A 24,612-nucleotide genomic window follows, 5' to 3' on the forward strand; every position below is an offset into this window, starting at 1 on the left:
TTTATAAACAGAGTGCGGGGCCCCGTTGCACAAAACTTTATACCATTGATGGTAACTTTGCCATCAAGGGTAACTATGATGGAAACCTGGATTTTGATTGGCTGTTGAACCCTGTTACCCTGGTAGTTGCCATTGGTGGCAAAGTTATCATCAATGGTAAGTTTTATGCAACGGTCCATATCTGAGCCCTGTCTTCACCAGGGTTTTGAGTGTCATTTTGACCTACATATAGTGCAAACTTGCTCGGCTCCAAAGACCCTTTCTGAACCGGGTGTAACAATCTGAATCTCTGTTCTCATACAGATGACGAACCGGATGATGGTCCGCAGCATTACGTCATCATTGAGGGGTTTGAACAGGCCCCTCTCCTCTCTCTTCTGACTGACCTGGGCATCAATGTCAACTGCATTATCCGTCTCCTAGCAGAGGACTACTCCCTGTTTGAGAAGAGACGCAAGGAGGAGGAGGAGGAGATGGATGAGGATGATCGACCCCTTGAAGGTAAGGTAGTGGTGGTAATGATAAAGATGGTTGAGTTGGTAGAGGCCTTGGTGGTAGTGCATATTGATGATGATGATGAAAAAGAACATGATGATGATGGTGATGCTGATAATGAAGAGCATGATGATGATGATGATGATGATGATGATGATGATGATGATGATGATGATGTTGGTAATTATGATGATGATAATGAAGAACATGATGATGATAATGATGATGAAGAACATGATGATGATGATGATGATGACGATGATTATGATTATGATGATGATGATGATGATGATGAAGAACATGATGATGATGATGATGATGACGATGATGTCGATTATGATGATGATGATGATGATGATGAAGAACATGATGATGATGATGATGATGATGATGATGATGATGATGCTAAAGAACATGGAAGGTATGATGTCGGCAGACATGATAATAGAATTAATTATTGCAATTCAGACCATAATGTTTTTTTGCAGTTGACAGTGATATTGGTTATTCTGTAGATGATAGTGATGGCATTGGCTGACTTGTAGGTGGTACCATAATCGTTGACATAACATCAGCAAACATCATTATTAATATTGCCCAGCAATTTTTTATTTTTTATTATAGTGGTGGTTATTATGATATATGAGGAAGTTTGTAATATTGATGGTAATCTCTATGCATATGACAGCAGCTGATGCAGTAGTTTACAAACTGTACTTGTTATGCAGGTTTATCTGTGAAAAGTTCTAACCCCTTTCCCCTTACCCATTCATCCATTTCTAGTCATTGAGGAGGAGAAGAAGAAAAAGGAGGCTGCCAAGGAAAGGCTGGAAAAGTTTTGGCTTCAGCACGAACCTCTCCTGAAGAAAGCCACCAAGGGCTCCAAGCTTCAGGACATCGCTCGTCTTACCTACACCGTTAAGAATCTGATCGTACCGGATGATCTGAAGGACAATGAGAAGAGAGTGAGTGGGATCTTACTGGATGGAAAGTTTTACGTTGTGTACCATTATCCAGATTTTGTTTTTTCATTGCAAGTTGGGTCACTTTGAGGCATCAGAGTACGCCTTATTGGCCAGAATTCTCAAAGGAGGTTTAGATTTAATCCATAAATTAAACCCTCATTTACATTTAACCCATGGTTTAAAATTAGGGCAAATTAAGCGTATCTTGCCTTGCGCGCCTCTTATATTGGATCTCTGACTGTGTCATGCTTATTTTGTGCTAATCTTAGACTATGGATTAATTTTAAACCTCCTTTTGTGTATTCAGGCCATTGTTTTCCATTTCATACAACTAGAATCAAGTGATATACTGTAGTCTGGGGCAGTATTATGAGATTCATTTTATCTCGGTGAGATGAAATACTCTTAAAATCTTTTTAAATCTGTATATACATGTACAGTGCGTCACTGAAAAATGAAACCAAGAATTGTCAATGTTTTATCATAACTTAATCACAATTATAATTAATAAGTGACACATATTTGTAAAGCTTAGATCCTCCTCTTTCATTTGATGCAACTCATATGATGCATATTTCATGCATGAGTGGTTAAAAACATTTTGAAGAAAGGGTACCAAAAAGTCATTTGGCAAACAGCATCTGGCCTTTTATATGACACCTCAGTCAGAAAAAATGAGCCAGGAATTACAAAGTTCTGTTTGTTTAAAGTAGTGCTTGCATTTCCATAAGTTTATTTAACGATTTCGTTTTCACTGGCTACCTGCCGTAGCAACAAACAGAGCTGACAAAATACTTAATTCTGACAATTGAAAGAAGCAAAAGACTTCATACATGACTGATAGATGGGATTATCACAGTAACATTCTCTCTCTCTCTCTCTCTCTCTCTCTCACTCTATCTCTCTCTCTCGCTCTCATTGAACTCCTTACAGACCCAGTTTGGTACGGACATGTTTGAGGATGTGGCCTGTATGATGTATGATCTGCTGGACTCTGAGAGACAGTACAGGACCTTCCTAGACAACATGAAACTCATCCAGGTCCCTGTGGTAGAGAAGGACCCTCAAGGTATTAAAGCTGGAAATGCGTTCGGATCATTTGGGTTTATAACTAAATTGAGACTTGCATAATTAATTAAAGGGGAAGTCCATTCTTGAATCGAATCGGCTTGAAATAATAAAAGCACATAAATTATTGAAATAATGAAAGTACACAAATTATTGAAATAGATCATTACAAATTTGAGGGAATTGGGATAAAGGATAAGAAATGTATAAAGTTTTAAAGTTGTGATTGACACACAAATGATACTCTGTGATTTTCAACTAAATCAAAGAAATCTGCTGAAATTTCTTTCTATTTTGTTTTTCTTTTCTGAAAAGGGGTGGGGGAGCTGTATACAATTTGGATTTGTATTACCTTAAAAGATGGAGTTTATTGTCGACCTATCTACACATTTCTTTAATTGCTCGAGTCAAAGTGAATTTCAATTACATGTTTTCCACTAATTGTACCGTCCTTCCACCCTACAGCGACTAGTGACAGTCAGGCTGCAATCCCTGCTGGGGGTACTGCAGCACAGCAGCCAGGGACAGGCCAAGCAGCTCCAACCGACCCTGCCGCCACCGCCCCCGAGCTCAAGCCCATCGTGGTCTCTGCAGACGTCGATACACGCTACTACAATGAACTGATGGATAGCATTCCCCAAGAGAGTATGAGCATTCCTCTTGTTATGCACTGCATGCTGGAACAGGTATGGACAACCATCCTCTCACCTTTAACCATTTCAAGACAAGTTAACCCTTACCGTATTGGGCTATTTTGAGCACCTCGCTGACTGGAGGGGGGGGGGGGGGGGGGGGGGGGGGGGGGGCTGGGTCCCGATAAACACAAAAATTTGCATGTTTGTAGATATTTACGTAAGAAACAAGATGGTATAATTAGTTTTTTCCTAATATGCAAATTTTTGTTGTTACAGCCTAATTAATTATGCAAAATGCTAATTTTATGCATTTTACAGAAAACGCTGTATATGTATTGAATAAATGTTTCCTTCATCTCAAATTCATGAGGTTCATTATTTTTATGATATTTGAAAATGCATTTGAAATATGCACATTATGCATTAGAAATTCATAATTTTATTTTTTATTATATCTATTGTTTTATTTGTAATGTATTCTTTTGTTCTGGAATACATCAAGTTACCTTGAGTTACGTATAAAAGTAATTTAATATAAATTCATATCTCCCACTTAGGAAGAAATACATGAATATATGCAATTAAAGCACTTTTTGATGACATGCGCATACTAATTGTTATTTAGCACCTTACAGGTATATCCGATTTCAACAAAAATGGTATCAAAATGTGTGTAAGACTTGAGGGACGACAATTAAAAATTCCAAGAGGTTGCGGCACAATCTCTGAAAATGTTGAGGGGGGCCTCCCAGGCCCCCCCCCCCCCAGTACAGTAAGCGTTAATGGCTTAAATAATGATTACCATTAATTTTTCTTCAAATTGGGAACAATAATATTTTTTAGTTCATCGTACACTGTTGAAAAATATACTTAATGTCTCGGAAAACAATAAACTCAATATGAGAATGTTGTTGAAAAGTTGGGGAAAAGGGGCAAATTTTAATTGAAAAACAATTACGGTATGTTGAATCTCCTGTGTATCCAATTTAAGGATTTTCAAGTTTCTATATTTGCCTTATTGAAATTCCTGGCATCAAAGACAATACATATAGTCATGAAACAAAGTTACATTTAAAACATCTTTTACTTTGTTTTAGGTTGTCGCTACATCTGAAGACCGGGGTCCACCCAGCGATAAGGACAAGATCCCTCGTGAAGATGGGCTAGACCAGGGACTGGCTGCTCACATTGACAAGATGGCCGCCAAGCTCCATATCACCGATAGCAACAAGGTTGAACAGGTAAAATTTTGTGGGACGTAATTAATATATCTTACATTAACTTTCTGATCTAGCAACAGATGATATTTGTGATCTGATTTTAACCAGTTGCTAGGATAAATAACAACACGCCCCCCCCCCCCAAAAAAAAAAAAAAAAAAAAAAAAAAAAAACTTCCTACACAATCCTAAATTGATATCAGTTAAAGTTAGGTTGGATAGTTAACTTGATGACTTCATAGGACTCCAGCATCATCAAGTAATCTCAATATCACTGCTACATCATTGACGTGTAAAATGTAAAGATTGGTCTTTTTTTCAGTAGTGTTTATGTGTAATTATGTTCAGAAAATGCAGTTGGTGTAATAATATAGGCCACTTTCATTTCATGTACCTCTTTTTTGTATATCCTTCTTCATCTTCCCTTTTTTGCCAAATTTTTTTATTTTCAGTCCGAAGAACCACCAAACGGTGTCGCCTTGCCCAAGCCGCTTGCTCCCTCTATGCCTGAATTCTTCCAGTTTGGTGACGACATCTCTCTCCGACTCAAACACCTCCAGTCCATCAACGGTTTCAACGCCATGGAGGCGGAGCTTGCCATGTTGGACTACATCCCTGTTGCTAAGCTACGGGAGTTCCCTCGTCCATCATCTAACATCATCAAGCAACGGGCTGCAAGGTTGCAGGAGTTACTCCATCATCTAAGGTATGGAGTATGGAGTTTGACGTGGCTTAATTGTAACACATCACCTTTAGCCCAGCAGAAGGGTGCAAATTATTTGTTTTGGTGAACTAAATACAGTGAAACTTGCACCTAAAGACGGCTCAAGGTTTGTTTAGTACAATCATGTTTCACTGACGAGCACAAAAGAAAATGTGGTCTTTAGAGACAGTTGGTCTTTCTATGCAGGAGATTGCTAGAGCAGGTTTCACTGTACTCTTGATTTTAGATGTTGCTTGTAAGTATCGGCTTGCGTGGTGATGTAGATATACAGTAGGCTTGCGGGTGCACCATGTGAGAGAGAGGGAGGATTGAGGAGTCCTGAAAAGGACTCTCGGTAATCTTTCTTGAGGGTGTGTAGTTCTGAAAAGGACTGTTGGTGTAGTCTTGAAAAAGACTGTTGTTAATCTTTCTTAGCTTATAGTTCTAAGGATAACTATAGCGCCGATTGGAGAGGATGGGTGGCGGAAGTGGCTCGACGTTTCGAACAGGTTGACTATTCGTCGTCAAGACTACCCCTGGGAATGTATTTTTTGTGAAATACCTGTCTGTTTCCCCATCCATCTATCTGCCCCTTTCTGCTGGGTGTACGTACACCACAGCTCTAGTATAGGTGCAGTCTTCATAATGTTCATGTGTTTAGACTAATAACTTGGCATCACCCAACATAATGGCCATGCTTGTGATGCAGCCTCATATAAGTCTTGATTGTCATTACAGCTCTGGAGTTGTAGACCCTGCTGAGGTAGACCGTGCCTTCAAGCAGTTTGTGTTTGAGAGTCTGGTTCTGCGGGGGACGGAAGAGGACGGATGTGTCTCACAGAAGGTGGACTCAGAAGGCATCGTCTGGGACGACCCCTATCCTCTCTTCTCCAAGAAAGACAAGGATGAGACCTTGGAGAAGGAGGGAGGAGATGTCCAGACATTGACGGCAGAGAATGTCCAGAAGAATGCAGGTAGGTGATGACCGGTAGACCTAGGGGGTGTTTCACAAAGATCCTAAGTCGAACTTAACTCTAAGTTGGGCTTAACAATTATGGAAAGCCGTTAGCATCTTTGAATTTTTTTTGTTAAAGTCATTTTTAAAGGCATAAGATGTTGATTCAAATCATTAATGTTTTCTATTATCAAGGAGATTTCATGTTCTTGATGTGGAAATTATGAATGGTCTAAAATACTAGAATTTTTGCTTTTGAATATATATTTTTATGCCTCCGCCACCGAAGGTGGTGCCGGAGGCATCATGTTTTCGGGTTGTCCGTCCGTACGTCCGTCCGTCCGTCCGTCCGTCCGTCCGTACGTCCGTCCGTCCGTCCGTACGTCCGTCCGTCCGTCCGTACGTCCGTCCGTACGTCCGTCCCGTTTGACCGTTATCACAATATCTCAAGAACCATTTAAGATTTAAACTTAAGACTCAGGAATAGTATTTATCACCATAGGAAGACGATCTGATTAGATTTTGGAGTACGTAGGTCAAAGGTCACAGGTCACAGAGGTCAACTTATGAAATTCCTTGTATTGAGTTTGTTAGCGCGATATCTCAAGAACCATTTGAGATTTAAACTTCAAACTTAAGGATAGTATGTATCACCATAGGAAGACGATCTGATTAGATTTTGGAGCACGTATGTCAAAGGTCAAGGGTCACAGAGGTCAACTTATGAAATTCCATACATTGAGATTGTTATCATGATATCTCAAGAACCACTGGAGATTTAAACTTCAAACTTGGTGATAGTGTGTATCACTATAGGAAAACAATCTGATTACATTTTGGAGCACGTAGGTCAAAGGTCAAGGGTCATAGAGGTCAACGTATGAAATTCCATACATTGAGATTGTTATCATATCTCAAGAACCACTGGAGATGTAAAAACTTCAAACTTAAGGATAGTATGTATCACCATAGGAAGACGATCTGATTAGATTTTAGAGCACGTAGGTCAAAGGTCAAGGGTCACAGAGGTCAACTTATGAAATTCCATACATTGAGATTGTTATCATAATATCTCAAGAACCACTGGAGATTTAAACTTCAAACTTAATGATAGTGTGTATCACCATAAGAAGACAATCTGATTAGATTTTGGAGCACGTAGGTCAAAGGTCAAAGGCCACAGCGCACATTATGAATGCAAAAACAGCTTGTGATCGCGTTATCTCAAGAACCGATTGATGGATTCATGCCAAAATTAGGTCATGTTTGTTACTTGCAGAGCCAATGAACTGAGTAGATTCTTGGTTCATAAGGTCAAAGGTCAAAGGTCATGGGCCCATTATGTATGCAAAAATAGCTTGTGAACGCATTCTCATTAGAACTGACAGATGGATTACTATTTAACTCAGAACATCTTGCAGAGCCAATGAACTGAGTAGATTTTATGGTCATGAGGTCAAAGATCAAAGGGTCATATATGTATATGAGAAATTGCTTGTAATCACAATATTCTGAGAACCTGTCAATGGATTACCATTGAACGTGAATTCAATTTTTTTTTCCTGTTTTGGTTTGTAAAATTGCTCTATAACGGAGGCATCATTTTCGACTGCGCGCAGTCGAATTCCATCTAGTTTTTAATGCTACAAATGGCTTTCCATCATGTTTAAATCCAACTTGGAGTTAAGTTCAACATAGGATCTTTGTGAAACACCCCCCCTAGTGAAGTCCGCAGGCACAACTCTAGCATAACTTTACACACTCCTGATAGGGCTAGTAGCTTTTCATTGTAGTATTTCTCAATCTATAATTTCACATGCTAGTGTTGGTTTCTGAGAAGTGGGTAGCAAGTGAACAAAAAGAGAAATTAATTCTGTTACATCTGTATTCTAGTGTCACGTACACTCCAATATTTTTTCTTCAATAATGAATTATCAAAAAGTGTAAATTCTGTAGATTTGTGACCATGATTTGTTTGTCCCTTGAGAGACCAATGCCAGTAAATGGTGAGAGCAAATAGTGGCATGAACGGCCTGCCATAGTTAAGTCCAACTCAAATCAATCTTAGTGTTTGTGAAACACCCCCATGTACTAGTTTGTATAGGATATTGAAGCCTACCGACTCGCATCTAATTTTTTGTGTTGATTCTGTAATTACCCCTCATTGATTCAGATGAGTTTGATGTGGAAGAGACAGGACACCAAACCAACTTGACCAGCACAGGTATCTTGAAGCCAGAAGGTCGTAAGTCACGTCAGGGTTCGGCCAGTAGCCTCCGATCAGGAAAGAGCACAGGTAACTAGACTTTCAAACTCATTCAAAAAATTAACAGTTAAAGTTGCTCATGTGTAGGTATATAGAGGGCAGCACACTGAACCAACAGGTATTACGCTCCCGTGCGTTCTAGTCTCCCTTTATGCGTACATCCGTACGGGAGTGTAATACCTGTTGGCTCAGTGATCGCCAAGTTGCCTACTTCACGAACGACTATACACCACGCATGAACATCTTTAAGACTTCACTGAAAGTGTAAATAAATCAGCTTTTCCTCCTCAAGTTGGCATCAATTATTTGTATTTTCTAGTTTAAGAAATATAGATGTATAATATGAATTGAACCAAAGTGAAGGAAGATAAGAAAAATTGTCAAGAAGAAGTTGCCAATATGTACAGAAAAGTAGTGATTATACTTTGGAAATATGATGATGATTTAAAGGAAAACAAAATTCAAGACAAGTAAATAAAATGTTATTTTAATTTCCATTGGAATAACAGAAATGCACATAAAAGGATATAATGCCTATGTATTCTAATCTCATTTCCACTTTGTTTTTTCGTTGTAATTTTGCTAGGGCGACCATCAAGCGCAGGTGATTTGATTGTAATGCTAGATTTGGTGCCATGGTGCTTAATTGCATGCCATGTTTGTGCAGTAATGCTGCATGTGCCTTGGGTGTTTAGGGAGTGTTATCATCCCGTAGTGTTCAAAACACATTATCACATTCACTGCAGTGGGTTCATTGGTGCTTAATCTATGTTATAAGTTGGTGCTGCCATGGTGCTTAATGCATCTCATAGCTGCACAATAAGATTATACTGCATGCGCCTTGGGTGTTAAGAGAGTGTTAGTGTCTCACAGTGTTCAAAACACATTATCACATTCACTGCAGTGGGTTCATTGGTTCTATCTACCTTATAAGTTGGTGCCATGCATATCGTAGCAGCGCAATAAGACATTACACTGCATGCACCTTGGGTGTTAAGAGAGTGTTAGCGTCTCGCAGTGTTCAAAACACATTCACTGCAGTTGGTTCATTATAGTGCTTAATCTACCTTATAAGTTGGTGCCATGATGCTGCATATCAGAGCTGCCCAATAAGAGATTATAATACTGATTAGAATAAATATACAGATAAATAAATGCACATTTGGTGTTAAGAAAGTATTATTCTGCCCTGGCCCCAGTTTCATAAAACTTACCATCAATAACAAACTGCAAAATTTCTATAACAAATTTGCCAACAGCCAATCAAATGCAGGTATTTCAGTAGCTTGTAACAGTTCTCATAATTTGTTATTGATGACAAGTTTCATGAAACAGGGCCCAGGTGTTTGAACACAATATCACGTTCACTGCAATGGGTTCATTGGTGCTTTATCTACTGTAAATTTTTCCCTATGCACCCAAAGATGCGATCATGTGTTGGAACAAATAGTAGCGAATGTGACTTGAGTTTTCCCTGTAGGAAATAGCTGCTTCACCATAAATGGAATGATGACATATATGCACCATTGTACCTATATCCCTGATATAAATGGTTGGACGTTGTTGTCATCTTAGTGTGAGCACTGTTATTGTACCTCCATAACCCCCCCCCCCCCCCCCTCCCTCCCGCTCTCTCTCCCCTTCCCTATCCCCTCCACCATGTTAACAATCATGACATTTTTGTGACTTACTTATGTGCTCTAATATGAATATATAAGCCTGTATTTGTTGTGAAATTTATTACTAGAAATGGATGTTGTAATAATTTAGCCCAGATGTTCATTGTCTCCATGTATAACCTGAACCTCCCCTCCACACTCCTCCCCACCTCTCTTCTCTTGCATCACCCCCTCCCCCCTCTCCAAAAAAAACACAATAGAAATGACACAATTATCATTCCCCCCCCCCTCCCTCCCCTCCCCTCCCACAATCGCCTGGCTTGTTTGTGTATAGCTGTATACATCATACATACATTTAGTGACTGGTATTGGATGCATGGATTGATCTACACTCGAGTCAAATGTCTTTCATTTGCCTTGTTTATTCACATAATCTTGTATGCTGTGGTATATCACAAAAACAAATATTTGAATGTATGCATGGGTGTGAAATGGAAGAGAAAAATGAAAAAAAAAATAAAAATGAATGTTACCTGGTGCCTGTTTGAAAGGAAAGGAAAGGAAAGGCTGGAGTTCATCACAATGGAATGCACCCACAATGTGTAAAGAGAGCATATATGGCTGAGATTGCTGTGTACGGTTTGGATTGCATGCGATACCTTTGGATAAAGACAAGTCTAGTTTACACCTAGAAGTTAAAATCATGTCCTTGAAATTTGAATAGGATAAAAAGAACCCTGTAGTTAACCTGCCTCCCAAATTTGATTTGGAATACATATTTCTGAACATTAGATGCAAAGGGGGCTATATAAATGCTATTTTTGTACATCTTAAGATATTCACTTATTTATCAGTCTTGGATCTCATAAGAAACGAGAATTAAATTTTCTTCGTCATGTAAGCATTGACAATGCAGAACTCTTCATTCAATTGCACCGATTTTACCATCTTTTCATCCATACTTCCATGAGAGAAAATGGCATAAGTTCAGGTATATACCATATTCTTTGGGTCTTTTGCGATGAACGTGTTGATAAGGGATAATAATGACAACAAATAAATATTAATGCTATATTTGCTTTCCATAGTCCACTTTGAGAAAGATGCCTCTGGGTATCCCATCATCCATCCCAAGGACCCTGCCCCTCCCTCAGACAGCCCTAGGGAGGAGGCCCAGGGCGACGCCCAGAACGAGGAGATGGGGTGCAAGGATGCGGTAAGGCCCGGTTCTAGCAAGAGCAACATCAGTATCCATGATGTGATTGGTGATACTCAGCTGCGGAACCTGGATGAGTGGTGTTATGCAGAACACTTTGAGGCTCCTGTGCTCATACAGGTGGGTTAATTGAGCTTGCGTTGGCTTGCAGTTTAATAGCTTATTGAAATGGACAGGAAGAACAGATTTACATTATATTGTTAATACACTGATGTGATGGTTTGGAATATGCTTAATGGATGGAGCTGCTACCAAAGGAATCAAGATAATGCCTGCTAAGGTCCATTAGGCTCTTATCTAATAATGTAAAGAATCAGCATTTGACATAAGAAGATGAGAGTAAAAGCTCTTTGGGCTCTCATCAGCAAACAATATAAAAGACATTAATCAATGCTACATGTTTAAAGAGTCACGCAGGTGATTAGCAAATTAAAAATGTGTTGATGATCACCCTAGTATACAGACTTGCTAAAAAACAGCATTGCGGCTGAAAGCATGTTTTTTAAATCTCTGTATTGAAATAAATAAATAAAAAACACATACAAACAACTCTTTTTGAGGTTAGAAATTGGTGATGATGGTTGATAACCATACATGTTATTGCAACAATCTGGAAATATTGAATAGGTCAAAATATAATTGCATATATATATCACAACAGACTTTGTAATATGTAAACATATTTAGTGCCTCCAACAGGGATTGCGATGTTAGAATGATTGCCAATAAGAGGGTTTAGATCCAGAAATCCCATGTCATTCAGGTCAATTCACTTACGCTACAGAGAATTCTCTTTTTTTTAAATTTATTTATTTAAAATGGTTTATTTCATTAAAAAACATTCGCGGCCCGAGAGCCGAATTGCACTTTCTTTTACAAAGTATACATCAGTGACAAAGTAAAATTACACGTACATGTAAAACATTATGCATGACCTTGGCAAATTGCTTGTTACGCTCTAGATACTTAAGAAAGCACCCGCACCATACTTCTTCATGGACACCTGCTAACAAATCTCTAGTGCATGCAGTCAAGAGAAAAACAAGGTCAAATTAATGATGTTAAAGGGATTGGGTAACTTGTCTCAGATTCTGAAATAAAATCCTAGAGTTACATGTAGCTCATGCAGCAATGATAATTATGAACCTTTAGGTCAGTCATGAACCTCATGACTTTAGAAGCCGATCGCCTGTTTGATTATCAAGATATTTATGATTGGAAATTGAAATCGGTTTTCATAAAACTACAGTCTATTGTGGAAAACGAGTATGGTAAAACCAGTCACTCAAAGATTTTTACTTTTTTGAGGCACTTCTTGATAATTTTGAAGCGCAATTTTTTAGGGCTTCAATATTACACCATATCACAGACACTAATAACACGTAGGGCCGTGCATCTCAGATTTAACATTGTTAAACGATGCCTTTAATAATGAGTTACCTTAACTATCTTCCACTAGATTCTTGAGGAGGCGCGTGAGATGTACCCTTTCATGGATACCTACTACCATAAGAGAGACCACACCCTTCTGGTTGTCATGCACAACCCGGTAGGACCAGAGCTTAAGAACACCCAGCCTTGGGATACCAAACTACATTCTGATGTGGGCTTCAGGTAAGCTGATCATGAGGTCATTTAAATGTTGATAAGCTTTAATAAAAATCGATCTTTTATTATTTTTGATGATAAGAGGACAAAGAAAAAGAACGAGATGGGAATTTGATATAACGAGAGCAACTGAGAGAGTGCACTTGAACATGCTTAAAAACACCCCATCGTGTGACACCAAACTGCATTCTGATGTTGGGTTTTAATTGGTATGAATAGTTTTTGGTGGAAACCATTTCTGATTATGGGGATTTCATTTGACATTTGTTGGTTCCTGATGCTATAAAGTCAATATTGAATTGTATGGCTAAAACGACAAGAGTAGAAAAACAATTATATTGAAATATTGCCCCCTAAATGAAGTAGAAATACATTTTGTCCTTGTGCATTAAAATGAAAAGAGAGAGAGAGAGAGAGAAAACAAAATCAAAGAAACAAATTTTTTAAAATGGGGGGGGGGGGGGGATTCCCCTTCGGGAACACAATGCATTAGTTGATCGAGCGGAACATTTCAAGAAGTTTCTTCAAGCATTTATTCAATAATTTTTAGACTCTTGATTCATTTTAGAGCCCGTCTGTACTAATTTTGCCAGGAGGGATTAGACCACCCAGCATGGTCTATCTCATCAACTCAGCTCTCAATTAACATAAGAAAAAGATGATCATGGGGGACCAATGGGCACCGCTTAGGCATTGTTTTCTATATAGAGGGAGCAAGTAGCTACAAGCAGTACAGTGGGGCTTTAAGGTATACAATCTACTTTAAGACAATCAATATGATTTTTTTTTTTTCCTGCTTATTCATTTTCCCAGGAATTACATGGAGCATGTCTCAGAAAATATTTCAGACTGGGTGAACATCGAGGAGACTAAGTACCAGGCTGAGATGAGACAGAAGGATCTAGCCCGGCAGAGGGAACTAGCCCTGTCCCGAGCCTCTACCCCAGCCCCATCTAGGCCTTCCAGCTCCAAAAGCAGGAAGGGAAGCGCAAAGAAGTCCAGATCCAAATCACCAAAAGGTAGGCTGATCGTTGCTTTTGCATATCAGTACCATACCTGTACGTGATTGCATGTTTAAGTGTATATACATAACTCCCATCATGTAAAATAGATTTCATGCTAAGAAAGTAAGGAAGAAGTTCAGTAACTGGTGTCAGATTGATTGTACATGTAACCTCAAAGACCCTGGATGTCAAATTGAGAAGTTTTCAATTTTTCTTGAAAATCAAAAGATATTCATGAATATTTTTTGATATATTGTTTGATATCAGAAATTAATATTCATTTAAACATGAACAATATAAGAGTGACTGGTATTAAATATACTGCTATGACCTCTATCAGTTCATAACATTTGATTGCAAAGTAAGGGTTAAAGATCTAGTTTTAACATCTTTTAAGATATTTAAATCTTGACATACTTTGCACAAAAGAAATGTATTACTGCACTGTGAACAGCTACCTCTTCATCCTATTAAAGTCAAAGGTCAAAATGGTCTATTGTTTTTCTGTTACAGGTCGGCGTAGCGCCAGTCCAGCTCAGACCGTGGACAATCTTGACCCTAACAGCGGTCAGTTTATGAGACCTGGATCCATGAAAGCATGGAAAGTAGAACAAGATAAGATCCGTGAGGAGGAAGAGAAGAAGAGACTAGAGAAGGAGAAGAAGGCAGGTCGCAAGTCAGCCAGGTCTAGGTCTAGGTCTGCCTCACCGGTCAAGAAGGTAAAGTTTCTGTAATCATTCTCCAACTATGAAAGGTCAAATTGATTGTGCCTTGTTTATGCAGAAGAGCTTGCAAAATATAGCTTTTCTAATTACAGTTGTCATTCCTAGAGATACAGCATGTATCACCAACATCATCACTGTCCAGGAGAATCTTGCATATAAGCAACTTTTGCAACGACTTGGTTAAAGTTAGGGTAATAGTATGATACCATCTATTTTTTAGCAGTATAGTAGTTGTATTTGTAAAGTAGTTGTGTAAACAAAACAAAAAACTATTGTTTTAAAAATTATTATTATTATTATTGTTTTTTTCATTTCTAATTCTCCTTTTCAGGGAGAAACTGACGACAAGAAAGACAAGAAGCCTGGCTCGGCCAGTAAGGACGGTAGAGGGAGTGGCAGTAGGAAGGGGGATAGAGATAAGAAGGAGAGTGGTTCAGAACCACAAGAAGATGCCACACCCGAACCTCCAAAGGAACCTGAAAGGGAGTACAAGGTGAGTCTGAGTCAGATCATGGGGGAGGGGCCGGGGAGGGGGAAGGAAGGGGGATAGAGACAAGAAGGAGAGTGGTTCAGAACCACAAGAAGATGCCACACCCGAACCTCCAAAGGAACCTGAAAGGGTGTACAAGGTGAGTCTGAGTCAGATCATGGAAGGGGCTGGGGAGGGGGAAGGAAGGGGGATAGAGACAAGAAGGAGAGTGGTTCAGAACCACAAGAACATGCCACACCCGAACCTCCAAAGGAACCTGAAAGGGTGTTCAAGGTGAGTCTGAGTCAGATCATGGAAGGGGGAGGGGGAAGGAAGGGGGAGCGGGAGGAGAATACCTGCTATGTGTATGTGTAGTTCAAAGATTGCTCGATTGAGTTAATGCCTGACACTAACGATTTCCTGCTTTACAAACTCAGCTTATTCTACTTTTATGAGTATTGTACTATCCCAGTATACCATTTCCACTCCTGTATTCTGTTCTGTAAAGTGCATAGAGATATGCAATTATGCCTATGTGTTTTGCGCCATACAAAAACATTTAATTATCATTATAATTATTAATTTCTTCACATCTCCTGAAAACTTACTGACATATTTTATTTTGTTTAATTTTCTTTACAGTTTGTTGGATATGACATGGGTAACAACATTATTCAGGCCAATGGAAACACGACCACCCTATTTCCCAATGATGGGGGCCAGATCCGCTCCGAACACACCCAGTTCATCAATGGTAAGCAACATAAACTTGTGATATGTTCCCACTAAGTAATGATATGGGTAACAGTATAACTCAGGATAATGGAAACACAACTGCCCTACTCCAACGTGTTAGAGGGGAGGTCAGATACACATTGAGCACACACCAAGTTTATCTATGGCATTAAGCAACATGTATCTTGTTTTGCTTCACTATAAAAACTAATTAGATTAGATATTAATAAGATACAATATAAGTGAAGAGTGAAGATAATGGAAACACCATGGAGACAATCTGAGGACTGCATTATAGGAATTAAATGAAATCAATTTATGTTTAATATAATTTTGGCATACAGTACATGTACATTTTATGAAATACAGAATTTGAATGCTATCTTTCCATTGTCATATGATGAGAGTTAATTCCAATTTCAATAATGGTTAATCAATGTATAATGCAATTGATCTTTGAAGCATGTTTTTGTACAAATAAATTTACATGAATAGCAGCGAATTAACTGGATCATTCATTTTACATGTAATGTTGGCATCAACACCAACTTAAAAGATAAAGCATAAATTTTAGGGATAACGTAACGCATGATATCAAGAAGATCAATATCAGAAGAAATATTTTCAGCTTTTAATATCATGTTAATCATTTTCCAGGTCCCAAGTTTGTCAAGACGTCTGTTCTAAAGGATGGGCATGTGTTTGTGGTGCACATCCTCGACCCACGAGACAAGGAGGAGGTTGAGGGGGAAGCCCCCCAGGAGTGTGGGGGAGAGAGCAACAAGGAGAATGTGATGGAGAAAGCTGATCAGGAGACGCAGGAGAAAGACCAAACAGTTGATAAAGGTGAGAAAGATGTTTTCCTCATACTTTGTATTGTGAATATGTGCATGTATATGTCTTTATATTCCACATACAAAGAATCTTGCGCTGCGATTGGTCAAAAGTAAATCACGTGATCAAAGATAGTTCGCCCATCATTGATGGGAGAAGAAAAGTTTGTTGCACTGCGTAAATAGAGGTACTATCTACACAGTGCAACGCACTTTTACTGAAGATAGACGTACTATCTACACACTGCAACGCATTTTCTTGTATACGTTGCGTATACATACATACATGTACATAAGTACTGCATGCACTGTACATATGGTACACCGTTTGCTACATGTAGCTGTTAATGACCTGCTGCTCTAAAATGACGGAAGAAGTGAAATGTTTCCGATGTGGAATACAAAGCAAATAATCACCTTTTGATTTCAGGCATCTTTCCTCAGCTTCGCTTCGGAAAGATAGCTACATCCAGATCACCTCGGAAGTGATAGTTTGTCCCATCACCTTCACCAATGGTAGTTATTTGCTTAATACGACCCTGATGGTACTTATCTAAAAGTCTGTTTATGCTAGCTTTGAATCACATGACAAATACTCATTGCCTATTTAGGCCCTTAATTACCCATTGCAAGCAACAGGAATGTTAATGTACCTTTAATTAAAGTTTTGCAAAGTCTTCATGCCAAATCTTTTATTTCCTTTATTTTCCTTGATTGACAGATGGAAAGAAGAAGAAGTCAGACTTACCCCTCTCTAGCTTTGGCTCCTTCACTGCTAACCTGAGTGATGGAATGGTTGTGTCGTTCAGTAACCATGGTATCGACGGAAAGACTAAGGGAGCAGGTATGAAAACAAAAAAGAAATAATGTGTCTACAAACACACTTTTTTCATGCTCATTAAAGGTACTAATCCATTATCAAGCTAGGCTACTAATAAAAGATAAAAAGTTCAAAAGAATTTACTACAATTGTCAATTATTGTAACCTGTATGCGAGATAAGGATTATGGTAGCCTTCCAACTTCTATTCTGAAACACTGTTATTTTCAAGATTATGTGCTACCGCAGCTGCAATTAAACCATGTGCACATATAGCGATTTAGACATTCTTAATATTCTATGCAGAACAATTTCTGAGTAGTTTCTATTTACTTACCCGGCCTCCATGACATTAGTAGGCTTCATGTTTGAATAAATGACATGCGTGTATGTTACTAGAGATACTGTTTGGTCATTTCTTGAATAAAATTTTTTTAAATCTGTGATTTTATTTTTGTTTAGTTGAAGATCTCAAATTTGTATTTGCCTAAAACTTAGAAGTTGAAAATTTGCTTGCTGTAAGACTGTCTTAGAAGTCAGAGAATTTTATGTATTTTCTTACCCGTATACATTTACCTTATTCCTGTTTAGCTGAAAAGAAGGAGATTGAGGTGGTCATTCCCCCAGCATCGACACCCACCCCAACCCCAGTAGCCCCCTCACCTAAGGGGAAAAGAGGAGGATCAGGAAAGAAGGGTAAGCAACAACAACAACAGCAGCAGCAACAACAAGCGGAGGCAGAGAAACAGGCACAGCTCCTGGCCGAGCAACAACAGAAAGAGGTATGTAACGTGCTGTGTTGACAGGTAGAGGTATGGAAATAGAAGAAATGGAGAGACAGAGAGGAACAGAGCTAATGAGATAAAGAGAGAGAGAGAGAAAGATTGGAAGTGTAAAAGAGGCAGTCATGATAAAGAAACAAAGAGAGATGGAGATCGACAGACAGACAGACAGACAGACAGAGAGACAGGTACAGCTACTTGCTTAGCAAGAACAGAAAGAGGTATGTAACGTACAGTGTTGACAGGTAGAGATATGGAAATAGAAGAAAGGAAGAAAGAAATGGGGAGAGAGAAAGAGCTAGTGAAATAATTAAGAAGAGAGAGAAAGATTGGAAGTGTAAAAGAGGCGGACACAACAAAGAAACAGAGAGAGATAGACAGACTGACAGACAGACATACAGACAGAGAAAGAGAGAGACAGGTACAGCTACTTGCTTAGCAAGAACAAAAAGAGGTGGGTGGGAGAATAAGCATTGTACAACAATTAAAAGATTTACAAATAGAGGAACAAAGAAAATGTACATAGTACAAACAGAAGGAAGGAGGAGTGAATTTTTAAGAGGAGAAGATTTAGACAAAAAATATACCTCCATTCCTTTCATCAAAATATACAACTATTTGTGTCACTACCACATAAATAAGTAATTTTTAGGTTATCAAACTAATTTCTTTTCTGAAAATATAATGTGATTAAAAAACTGTATCATGAAACCAATGTTTGAGAGAGAGAGGGACAGAGAGAGAGACAGAGAGAGAGAGAGCCACACACAGACAGCATTAGCAGGGAGAGAGCAAAGTTGATTTGTAAATGATCTTTTCTTCATGTCTTGTTGTATTTCAGGAAGAGGAGAGACGTAAGAGTGTGGTTGAGGCGGAGGCGGCAGCATCAGAACCAGAGATCCCTCCTTTCCAGCAACTCTTTGTCTCCTGCCCAGATGGGCTCCATGTATCATATATGCTGGAGCCAACTGAAGGTAGGGAGCCTTCAAATTGAGTTTAGAAGCAATATAGGGCTCGTTGCATAAAACTTACCATTGATGGTAACTTTGCCATCAATGGCAACTACCATGGTAACAGGGCTCAACAGGCAATCAAAATCAAGGTTTCCATGGTAGTTACAATTGATGGCAAAGTTACCATCAATGGTAAGTTGTATGCAACGGGCCCAGGTTTACAAAGATTATACTTTCAAGACTCACTAGTTGACATTTAATTCTGTGTTCTGTTCATTTTGGCATGAATTTGCCATAATTTATATTTGTGCTTCAGAAAATCTGCTTCATTGTGCAAAACTTAACTGGACTTTCGTAAAAGCCCCAGTCGTAAAAAAATAGGGGAAAAATAAGGAAAAAATAGTCCCGAAAATATATTTTTTTTCTATTTTTTCCCTATTTTTTTTAAAGGAAAAAATAGGGAAAAAATAGTTTTGGAAATAGGAAAAAAATAGGTTTGAAACAATTTTTTCTATTTTTTTCCTATTTTTTTCCTATTTTTCAGACCTAAAAATAGGAAAAAAATAGGAAAAAAATAGTGTAGAAAATGGTGAAGAAAATAGTAAAAAAATAGTGATAACTAGGTGCTAGTGGACAGTGAAAAATAGTGAGGAAATAGGAAAAAAAATAGTGAGGAAATAGGAAAAAAATAGTAAGAAAATAGGGGAAAAATAGTAAGAAAATAGGGGAAAATAGTAAGGAAATAGGAAAAAAAATAGTAAGAAAATAGGAAAAAAATAGTAAGAAAATAGGGGAAATAGTAAGAAAATAGGAAAAAAATAGTAAGGAAATAGGAAAAAAATAGTAAGAAAAAAGGAAAAAAATAGTAAGAAAATAGGGAAAAATAGTAAGAAAATAGGAAAAAAATAGTAAGGAAATAGGAAAAAAATAGACAATAAGTGAGGAAATCAGAAAAAAAATAGTCAGGAAATAGGGGGGGGGGGGTCACTCATCCTTAACTTTCATGGATTTCTCAAGCACTACCATCTCACACATCCAGTCAACGACTCTGTACATTCAATTAAATCATACAGTGCAAACTTGATATAAAGAGATCAGTTATACCTGAAATGACAAGGTAATTTAACAGCTTTTGGGGGTTAAGATTTCTTGGTTGCACATGACCTCATTGTCAAAAGTTTCCACTGTAGAATAGTTACCCTACTCCTACAGCTCTTTTCTCTGCATCGATGCACCTACTCAGTTTGCCAAATTCACTTCATCCTTTCAGTCCAATCCATTCAGTAGAACATTTAAAATAGTCAATGGGTATATGGAAAATGTTATACAGTCCACTCCTATTATAACGAACATGGATACACCAAGATTTTATTATCAGGCAATTCTCATCAGTCCCAATTTTAAACAAACCAATGTGTTCAGTAACTTGAGTATAACATGATTTCATTTTAACAAGGAAATTGGCTTGGTCCCGAGCACCTCGTTATAATGGCAGTGGACTGTAACAAACAAAAAGAATAAAAGGGAACGTGTCAAATAAAATACATGTACTTTATTTTCGAGAGGTAAACACATTGACATGAGTTTAGTATAGTATGTGTGTTCATGTAAGCAAATAAATAAAAGAACTTAACTGATATTTACCATCCTAGGTTAAGTACTGTAGTGTACATGTTGTAGTAATAGAGTTGTTCATGGTTTGCTATGATTATACTCTAAAAAAAAAAAACAAGACAAATGCGACTGCGTCTCCTATATGCCTCCGCCTTAAAAAAATATCATCCACCTAGAATGTAGCTTTCTATTTTTGTTCAAATAAAGTATTCAGGTGAGTTTCAGGACTATTACTGAGCCGATGTGGATATGCCAGGCGATCACAAGCTCTCTCCCTCACTAGTAACCAAATAAAGCAGTATTCTTGACATGAGAGTGTTGTTTTCTGTCTCTTTTATTACAATTTAATTGCAAAGTGCTCTTAATAATGTAATAACATTTTCAAACCTCAAGAAAATCAAGAAAATCATGACAAGTAAAAAAAAAAATTCTCGTTATTTACAAAGATAACTAAATAAAATAAATCATAAAACAGATTTTTCAACAATGCATGCATGCTGTATTGTACAGTTGACATGTTACATAATTTTCTCAATCTCAATTGAACTGTCAAAATCTTAATACAATCATCATAATCTAGAAACACTTACTACAAAATCAATGACATATCATGTCATTGAGATATATATAAACAAGAAAATGACAGACTTACATGCTACTATTTTCAAATAGTTTTACAAAGTATACCATCATTACCATGTATCATAAGTAATGGTCTTATGGTCCTTTATCTTCACAATATGCAGGCACTCATTGTGTACACATACATGTTGTACTTGCCTATGAATCTCAATGATTAGACATAAGAATTACATAATAAAATGGAAACAAATACTAATGTAAAGGATACAGATGTTGGTCATGCTGTTCACAGGCATCGAATGGTGATTGTACGTTACATGTACATTGTAGCTTGATTAGTTTCAATTGATCTGTAAAGATATAAATGAAATGTGAGTTAGGGGTTAGAATAATCATGCATTGGTACATTTATGAACATGCAATTAATACTTAGTACAAGTATTTATGTATTTCATAATGAAAAATTCAAAGGCACAGAACATGTGTGTACAAAAGTATGATAGCAAAAAAGATGCCAGGCTGACGACGAACGGATGGTGAAACAACGGAGTCATCAAAGAGCTGTCAAGGTGCATGAAATGTAAACCACTCAGGTAGGCAATTAATAAGAGTTATTTTATTCTTAGATATATTGGGTGAACATACATAAAATAAAACATAAAACACAGAAAAGAAAATAGTAAAGGAACAATTTGTTGAAGAAAAAAATAAAAAGGAAAGAGAAAAATAATGTAGATCTAGGTAGAACTTGTGCCACCTGCAAATTATTGTTCTAGCATAATGATGAGGTAAACTACTCTAATATTTTGATGTCAGATCTTAACTAACAAACATGAAATAAATAAACCCCAAAAAATTATCAACAATAGATTTAGATTTCTACTTAGTAAGGACATACCTCGCAGACACACTCTCGGACTTGGAAGACTTGCTCTTCTTCTTGCGTGGTGCTTTAGCAGGTTGTGTTTTCCGATTCCTAGAAAAATAATTTGAGATACAATTTAGCCTAAAACCACATCAAAACATTATATCATGCAAGGCAAAATAATTGACAGACGTTGTAATGGTACAAAATCTGAAATTTTTTATGTGGATTTATTGTAATCACGTTTGTTTACATTCACTCATTCACTAACAGACACTACACTGCACTTGGAGATTCACTACACTTCACTAAGAAGTTGTGTAGTCTACAACCTCAACACTAGTACATGGGAATATTGATACGTAAAATAACATTCTATAGGCCTATTATGTCTATGAAGTAGCATTATATTCAACAACAGACACAATAAAAATATATATATCATAATATAATTAAGTTTCAGAAATAAACGTACCTTTTCAGCTGTTTTCTGGGGCCAGTTCCGCTCGTCGATGGTCCGTAATTCGACAACAAACTCGTTTCTCTACGAGTGGGACTAGTAATATTTTGAACATTTGTCGGGCTCATTTTCTTGGGAAGAATCACTAAAATGGGATAAGGAGGCATCGGAGTATGAGGAGTCACTATCTCTTGATGAAATTTCATCGCTAGAATAATTGCTGGAAGACATTTTGGTGTGATTTGGAGACGTTTGATGAACGAAAATCAGCAAAAGTCCGATGCGCACAGCAGTGCCAGTGGGGAAAAAAAATAACGGGTAATTTTCAAATTACGTACTTGCGTACTGTCCTCTACGTTGAAACTTTGTGCACACATAGAACGGGAATATCTCGATCGAATGCTTTTTTTTCTATTAATAAAGGAGATTTTTTTTGGTTGAAATTTCTATGTGTACATTTTCTTTTTACACATGGTTTATGTATGGTTATCTTTGAGTGCACTAGTCACTACTATAGTTTGTAAATAAAATCAAGAATATTAATAAAGGAACAAAATTGAAATTTCGTACATTTTCTTTTTACACATTGTTTATATATTTATGGTCATCTTTGATCTCACTATTCAATATGTGACCCCACAGCTAAAAACAACCAATAAGTCGCAAAATGAACAACAGAGATAATGGCAGGAGAAGCGGGCTTTTTGAATAGGATGCCAGTCATAAACAATGAAAATATGCAAGTTTAGAAATTAGACAAAAAATAGTTTACAAATTTGTATCATGTCATAAAAAATTTAAGTGCAAAAAATAGGAAGAAAATAGTACTCGCAAATAGGTAAAAAGAAGTCTGAAAAAGATAAAGGTGAAAAAATAGGGAAAAAATTGTCTGAAAAAGATTAAGGTGAAAAAATAGGGAAAAAATAGTCTGAAAAAGATTAAGATGAAAAAATAGGGAAAAAATAGTCCTATTTTTTTTGAGAAAATAGGCAAAAAATAGTCTGAAAAAGATGAAGGTGAAAAAATAGGGAAAAAATAGTTTGGTACTCGAGAATAGGAAAAAATAGAACTATTTTTTTTCTATTTTCTTTTAAATAAATAGGAATAAAATAGTCCACAAAAGTTGAAGGTAAAACAAATGGGGGAAAAATAGTTTGTGCTTAAAAATAGGAAAAAAATAGGACTATTTTTTTCCTGTTTTCTTATAGGAAATAGGAAAAAAATAGTCTGAAAAAAAATATAGGTGAAAAAAATAGGGAAAAAATAGTTTGTACTTGAAAATAGGAAAAAAATAGGACTATTTTTTTTCTGTTTTTTTATAGGAAATAGGAAAAAAATAGTTTGAAAAAAAATATAGGTGAAAAAAATAGGGAAAAAATAGTTTGTGCTTGAAAATAGGAAAAAAATAGCCCTATTTTTTTCCTATTTTCTTGAAGGAAATAGGGAAAAAATAGTCTGCATTTCCAGAAAATAGGGAAAAAATAGGAAAAAAATAGGGAAAAAATATATTTTCGCAACACACAAAACTACTAGGGAGATAATGCGAATGTACCATCCAGCAATCCTTGATACACAACATTTGTTCACTATCAAATTTTAAGCAAATATGCACACTTATCTTGGAAACAAAATTCATGTAGCAGCATCATTCTTAGGCACTAGGATAGTAAAATACTGACTATGTTGGAGGAGCCTGCATCTTTTAATGTTTCAAACAGAAATTTAGCACCATAGGAATGCTGTGAATCTAGGCCTTAAAGGTAAAGACCAGTTATGGTCATGCGATTGCAACTGAAAGAAACGTTGTGGAATCGATCAGAAAAGGTTGATCATCTAGCATCTAGCATCTGCAAGGTTCTGGAATCATCAAAATGATAAGAAATTTGGCCCATTCTTCGTAAAGTTACAAGCACTATACACAGAAAGATGTATATGGGACTACCCTATATCTCTCACAGACCATGAGAGAAACAAATTTACCAAATATATGAATTAGCAGGCGGTTTCCAGGCAAATTTTTTA

The 24,612-nt window shown here is 37.2% G+C and overlaps 1 protein-coding gene and 1 long non-coding RNA gene across 7 annotated transcripts in view; one reads left to right on the forward strand and one right to left on the reverse strand.

Annotated features, from left to right (window-relative positions):
• LOC115919356 (sperm-associated antigen 17-like) overlaps positions 1-24,612 on the forward strand; it is a 52,694-nt gene that overhangs the window by 10,984 nt on the left and 17,098 nt on the right. For 4 of the 6 annotated variants that reach the window (XM_030972923.1, XM_030972915.1, XM_030972918.1 and 1 more), the window contains exons 5-23: positions 304-501; positions 1,279-1,460; positions 2,394-2,529; positions 2,994-3,214; positions 4,261-4,404; positions 4,835-5,088; positions 5,824-6,059; positions 8,214-8,336; positions 8,893-8,910; positions 11,014-11,261; positions 12,601-12,755; positions 13,563-13,768; positions 14,267-14,472; positions 14,810-14,971; positions 15,590-15,701; positions 16,340-16,528; positions 17,237-17,359; positions 17,926-18,116; positions 18,958-19,090. In XM_030972923.1, coding sequence (XP_030828783.1) covers positions 304-501; positions 1,279-1,460; positions 2,394-2,529; positions 2,994-3,214; positions 4,261-4,404; positions 4,835-5,088; positions 5,824-6,059; positions 8,214-8,336; positions 8,893-8,910; positions 11,014-11,261; positions 12,601-12,755; positions 13,563-13,768; positions 14,267-14,472; positions 14,810-14,971; positions 15,590-15,701; positions 16,340-16,528; positions 17,237-17,359; positions 17,926-18,116; positions 18,958-19,090 — 3,237 coding nt within the window. Of the gene's footprint in view, positions 1-303; positions 502-1,278; positions 1,461-2,393; positions 2,530-2,993; positions 3,215-4,260; positions 4,405-4,834; positions 5,089-5,823; positions 6,060-8,213; positions 8,337-8,892; positions 8,911-11,013; positions 11,262-12,600; positions 12,756-13,562; positions 13,769-14,266; positions 14,473-14,809; positions 14,972-15,045; positions 15,108-15,589; positions 15,702-16,339; positions 16,529-17,236; positions 17,360-17,925; positions 18,117-18,957; positions 19,091-24,612 lie in introns of all 6 variants that reach the window. The other 2 variants (XM_030972928.1, XM_030972939.1) reach the window with 2 other exon arrangements.
• LOC115919362 lies at positions 21,350-22,952 on the reverse strand. Its single transcript, XR_004061815.1, has 3 exons — positions 22,606-22,952; positions 22,164-22,241; positions 21,350-21,615 (listed from the first exon to the last, which is right to left on the reverse strand). It is a non-coding gene; the product is annotated as an uncharacterized LOC115919362 (long non-coding RNA).

This window comes from Strongylocentrotus purpuratus, unplaced genomic scaffold (assembly GCF_000002235.5).
Source record: "Strongylocentrotus purpuratus isolate Spur 01 unplaced genomic scaffold, Spur_5.0 spur5_contig_864, whole genome shotgun sequence".
NCBI lineage: Eukaryota > Metazoa > Echinodermata > Echinoidea > Camarodonta > Strongylocentrotidae > Strongylocentrotus > Strongylocentrotus purpuratus.